Here is a 6,477-nt window from a genome sequence, read left to right on the forward strand (position 1 = left end):
AACATCTGCTATCTGGATTTGGGTGAAGGAGAACCTGGGGAGGCTCGGGCGAGTAGCTGTTGGCCGGGGTTGGAGTAGCCAATAGAGAAATGCTTATTGAATTTTTCGATTATCATGGATTTATCGGTGGTGACCGTGTTACCTAGCCTCAGTGCAGTGGGCAGCTGGGAGGAGGTGCTCTTGTTCTCCATGGACTTTACAGTGTCCCAAAACTTCTTATAGTTAGAGCTACAGGATGCAAATTTCTGCTTGAAAAAGCTAGCCTTTGCTTTCCTGGCTGACTGCGTGTTTTGGTTCCTGACTTCCCTGAACAGTTGCATATCGCGGGGACTATTCGATGCTATTACAGTCTGCCACAGGATGTTTTTGTGCTGGTCAAGGGCAGTCAGGTCTGGAGTGAACCAAGGGCTATATCTGTTCTTAATTTTACATTTTTTGAAATGGGCATGCTTATCTAAGATGGTGAGGAAATTACTTTTATAGAACAACCAGGCATCCTCGACTATCCTCGACTGACGGGATGAGGTCAATATCCTTCCAGGATACCCGGGCCAGGACGATTAGAAAGGCCTGCTCGCAGAAGTGTTTTAGGGAGCGTTTGACAGTGATGAGGGGTGGTCGTTTGACCGTGGACCCATAGCGGATACAGGCAATGAGGCAGTGATCGCTGAGACCCGGTTTGAAAACAGCAGAGTTGTATTTGGAGGGCACGTTGGTCAGGATAATGTCTATGAGGGTGCCCATGTTTACGGATTTAGGGTTGTACCTGGTGGGTTCCTTGATGATTTGTGTGAGATTGAGGGCATCTAGCTTAGATTGTAGAACTGCCGTGGTGTTTAGCATATCCCAGTTTAGGTCACCTAAAAGAATGAACTCTGAAGCTAGATGGGAGGCAATCAATTCACATATGGTGTCCAGGGCACAGCTGGGAGCTGAGGGGGGTCGATAACAGGCGACAACAGTGAGAGACTTATTTCTGGAGAGATTCATTTTTAAAATTACAAGTTCGAACTGTTTGGGACCTGGAAAGTATGACAGAACTGGCTGAATTAAGATGAAATCAACAACCCTGTTTAAGTCAACCCTGTTTCTTTATTTGGCACTTAATAGGCACTTTGAATGTTAAAATTAGGTGAAATGTAAAGTTTTTAAAAGTATATTTAAAGTTGCCTTAGCTGAGTACAATACATACATACAGTATATAACAACATAGAGGTTTAAATAATAGTCTACTGAAATAGTTTCATATTTCCATGTATATTAGAAGTTCACCTCTTTAACCCTTTTTGAATCACAAATAGATTCATTAAATGACCCCAAAAAGTTTAATCTGATTGTATTATTTTTTATCACCTACAGTATACATGTAATTATTTTTAACTTACTTTGTTTATTAATTCATCAAGGACCATACTTAACGTTAATAGCATAAGTATTGTACCGGCTTCTGTATACAGTAGCTAATTTCCATCTGTGGTCACTGGGCAGAAAACATACTTCTGTTTTTTACTGTCTTCTCTTCTTTACCCAAGATACTATACTATATACAGCTGCCCCAGACAACAGAATGTGTCCTGCTACCACAACCACTGCTGTTTCAGCAGCAATAAGTGCTGCAGTCCCAACTGTTACTGAAGATAAAACTAATATTTTCTTAATTTTTTCTTTAGCCCGTCTCCACCGTTCTTCCTCCTGTCTCCTCCTTTCTTGCTCCTGTATCTCCTCCTCCCTTCTCCTCCTCTCCTCCTCCATCTCCTGTTTCTTTCTCTCCTCCTCCTCTCTCAACTTCTTCTGAACCTCCTGGTACATCTCATTGGTGTAGTGCTCTCCTCCATTTATTGCCACCATCTCTTCTATCTTCCTCAGCAGCTGTTTGACCTGAAGACGGTCATCCCTCTGATCATTATTGAGACAATGGTACCTTCCCAAACAGCTTTGGATCAGTCTGGTAAGTGCAACACAAGGTTTCAGACACTTTTCAACTGTTTTCCCCTTCAACTGATCTTTACCAGTGAACAGCACTATGATGTATTTTGAGGCTTCTTCTCCAAAGTTCTCCTGGATCCACTTCACAGTGTTCCTCTCCTCCTCTGTGAACCTCCCCAGTCTGATCACCAGCAGGAAGGCGTGGGGTCCTGGAACTGACATGTAGATGGCCTTTTCTATTTCACTTTTCATCTCTTCTTGAGACATTGTTGTGTCATAGAGCCCCGGGGTGTCGATGACATCAATCTTCCTCCCATCCACCACTCCTCTCTGTTTCTCACATTTTTCAGTTACAGACACAAAGGAGGCCTCTTCTGTAAAGGCACCTGTCCCCAGGATGGTGTTTCCTGTTGCACTCTTCCCTGCTCCAGTCTTCCCCACCAGAAATATTCTCAGATCAGCTGGCTGTACTGAATCTGTGGAAGTACAAATGGTAACACATTTTTATCATTATCAGGTACCGAAGTCATTCAATTAGATTCACAGGGACATCATTGTCAGCTACCAAAGACATTGATTTAAATTCACACAGACATCATTATCAACTACCAAAGTCATTGATTTAAATCCACACGGACATCATTATCAACTACCAAAGACATTGATTTAAATTCACACGGACATCATTATCGACTACCAAAGTCATTGATTTAAATTCACACGGACATCATTATCAACTACCAAAGTCATTGATTTAAATTCACACGGACATCATTATCAACTACCAAAGTCATTGATTTAGATTCACAAGGATCATATTCAGCTAACAGCAACAGTTAAGCCTAACTGTTTTATCACTAGGTTTATTTGGACAACACAACTGTTATCTTACCTGCATAGTTGTCATTATCCACGGGATAGGCTGATGCAACACCTATGGTTGTGGATCTTTCACCTTGGTATGATCCATCTACAGAAGCTGAAATTATCTTGCAACATGATTTTCAATGATTCGACAGTATACTCTGAAATATGTATTATTTATGATGTAGATTTCTGTACATTGGCTGGCTTGGTAACAGTGTACATATACTGTATTCCCTAGTATATATATTTTTTACCATTCACTGTTTGACAACAGAGGGAATTGGGGTTTATTAATTATCTGATCATCTTTCTGACCATAAAGGAATGGAGCCATACTCACCGAAGTCTGATGTCTCTGCCTCCTTTAGTAAAGGAACTGTAGTAAACATAAAACAATACATGTCTAATTATATATCTAGTTCAGATGTATAGCTGTACAGTTATTCTTATTTAATGGAACTTTTCAAAATGTTTTCATAAATCACATCATATGTTATTAAGCTGTTATTAGTCAAATAAAAAACATGAGCTGACGCACACACAGAGAAAAGTATTTTATGTAGAGGTGCTGACTAACGGCGAATAAACTATAAGCTATAAAAATGAATACAGTCACACACTTCATATATAAACTCCCAGTTATTTATTGGGTAAATCACCAACGTTTCGGCATCACGGTGCCTTCTTCAGGGTAATGTCATGAATGCTTGAACCAGGTTATGTAGACAAACAGTGCAATTAGTAGCAACCAATGACAATAGTGAGGAGTGTGTCATAACTATTACGTTAATTATAATTAATTGAGTGGCATATTGAATATATTAGGCTATTGTTATCATGTGGAAACATAATTGAATATTGTACATATGTCACACTCGTCATAACGAGGAGACCAAGGCGCAGCGGAATATGAATACGTTCTAAACTTCTTGCAACTATAGGGGGTGCTGTTCCGCATTAGCATATTTGGGTCTCCAAATTAAACTGCCTCGTGCTAAATTCTTGATCGTACAATATGCATATTATCTGTTTTATTGGGCTAAGAAAACACCTTCTAGTTTCTATAGAAGTTGGAATTTTGTCTCTGAGTGGTACAGAACAATATCTACAGCACTTTTCATGACAGGGTTCAGATTTCAGAAATTTTTACCCTGATCTGGAGTCTGTTTTTTAAGGCGCCAGTGAATGCTATGAAGAAACCGACACTGCCTACGTCTTCCTCTGGGTGTCTGTACGTCATCACGTTTTGAATGGAGTCTATTGCACAATCCCAGCCATTATAAAACACAAAAATGTATCAGGGACCGCCCTTTTCTCGTCGCGCGCTCCTGAAAGCGTGAAGGAACATCGGCTTGCCTCATTCCAAATCCTTGTCTAACGAGCATATTTCTCCGGTCATGTTTTCAGTCGTTATAGTTGTTAAAAACATCATAATGTAGTTAATTTTGAACCGTTTTTAATAGCAATTTAATCCGTTTAGTGGAGATTTTGAGGTAATTTCTTTGTTTGTGGCACGTCTGAAACTTTGGACACGTTTATGGGGTCCCGTTCGATCGTTAGGTGGTTGATTTCGAAGGAAGAGGACATTAATCGAAAAAGACGTTTATAACATAGAAACGGAATACATTGCCCAAGAATCATGAATGGAGAGAAAGCTTCACAGAACGCAATAATTTAATATGATAAATCTGTTGTTTCTGTCGAAATATTTTAAACCATTTTCGCCATTTTTGTTTGGTATAGCTTTACCTTGGCGAACACCTGTATTGAAAAGTAAGGATAATTTTTAAAAAGTAAATCAGCGGTTGCATTAAGAACTAATTTGTCTTTCGATTCCTGTCAACCCTGTAATTATTTTTAGTCAAGTATAATGATTTGCTTTCAATTAACCTAGATCACTCTGATATGATGTCAGACATATTGGAGGCTTGATTTCCTAGTATTTTTATTGTGTAACCACGGTTTTGTATGGCTAAATATGCACTTTTCGAAAAAACTGTATAGTATGTTGTAAAATGATGTTCAGGAGTGTCATCGGAGAGAATTCTGAGAAGGTTAGTGAAAAAAATTAATATATTTTGGCGGTTGATTACGTTATAAGCGCTCTTTGGCTGGAATCGATGCTCTGTTAACGTTTGTCACATGTGGTATGCTAGACTTATCGATTTATTGTGTTTTCGCTGAAAAACGCTTAGAAAATCATGAAAATGCGTCCTGAAATCACAAGAATGGGTCTTTTCCATTGGCTATGCTTTGGTCTTGTTTTATGAAATGTTTTAATGATGAGTAAATTGGTCATACACGTTGCTCCTATCTAGTAATTCTAGTCGGATTTGTGATGGTCGGTGCAATTGTAAACTGTGATTTCTACCTGAAATCATGCACTTTTTTCTAACAAAAAACTATCCTAATACGATGAATATGTTATCAGACTGTCGATCTGATGGTTTTTTTTTTATACGTTATTAGGCTATCAATGATCTTAGTTTGAGCCAGATTGGTGATAGCACCGAGGAGTAAGAAACTGATGGAGTTGAAATATGGTGGTATTTATTGCGTAAACTGTTCTAGCTAATAGATTTAACATAATCCCTTTATGTCTTCCCTGTAAAAACATTTAAATCTGATAAATGGTGGCTTTATTCACAAGATCTGTATCTTTCATCTGGTGTCTTGGACTTGTGATTTAATGATATTTAGATGCTACTATCTACTTGTGAAGCTATGCTAGCTATGCTAATCAGTGTGTGGGGGGGGTGGGGGGTGATCCCGGACCCGGGGTAGAGGCTCGTGAAAGGTTAATTAACAAATAAACACTAAACAAACTAACAAAACGAACGTGAAGCTATATCACAACAAGTGCTGACATGCAACTACAAATAGACAATAACCCACAAAACCTAAATGGAGAAATGGCAACCTAAATAGGATCCCCAATCAGAGACAACGATAAACAGCTGCCTCTTATTGGGAACCAATCTAGGCCACCATAGACCTACAATATGCCTAGACTAACAAACACCCTAGACATACAAAAACCCTAGACAGGACTAACAAGCATACCCACCCTCGTCACASCCTGACCTGACCAAAATAATACAGAAAACATAGATAACTAAGGTCAGGGCATGACAACATAATATTAGCATCAACATGCATTGCCGTTTAATTCAATTTCACGTATTTAATTGTTTCGTTTTTCATTTCATATTTGTAATATTTTGGTTCAACCTTAATGCATAATAAGCATCATCAACAGGGGCAACATATTGGGTGTACGCTGATAAGCTGTAGAAATAATATATACATTTATAAGACTTGTTCATAAAAGAGACAATTGTTCATAAGAAGGTCCTGAGATCAAAGTCAATATTCAGACCACTAGGGGTCAATGTTTTTAGATAGGATATCCAGTAAGCCTCCCTTTGTAGTAGTAGGATCTCCATGTTACCTCCTCTCCTTGGTAGAGCAACCAAGACAGCTCACAGACAGCTCTAGCTCTAGCTCTAACTAAATTACACAAACAAGTGTCTCCTCATCCAGGTAGACCATTTTTAGCAGCAATCGACTATCTTATGTCAAAGACACTAGTCACATGATCTCATTGATAGAGGGCTTAGGAAGGATACCAGAGGGCACCCTGCTGGCTACTTTTGATGTGGAGAGCTTGTACACTAACATCCC

At 39.1% G+C, this 6,477-nt stretch overlaps 1 protein-coding gene across 1 annotated transcript; it reads right to left on the minus strand.

Moving 5' to 3' along the window:
* Positions 1-1,370: 1,370 nt before the first annotated feature.
* LOC112075444 (GTPase IMAP family member 7-like) lies at positions 1,371-2,412 on the minus strand (the record flags this gene model as incomplete). Its single annotated transcript, XM_024142445.1, has 1 exon — positions 1,371-2,412. A coding segment is annotated over one exon (906 nt), but the record flags the coding sequence as incomplete, so codon positions are not given.
* Between the last annotated feature and the right edge of the window lie 4,065 nt (positions 2,413-6,477).

Source organism: Salvelinus sp. IW2-2015, unplaced genomic scaffold (assembly GCF_002910315.2).
Source record: "Salvelinus sp. IW2-2015 unplaced genomic scaffold, ASM291031v2 Un_scaffold3162, whole genome shotgun sequence".
NCBI classification, from domain to species: Eukaryota; Metazoa; Chordata; class Actinopteri; order Salmoniformes; family Salmonidae; genus Salvelinus; species Salvelinus sp. IW2-2015.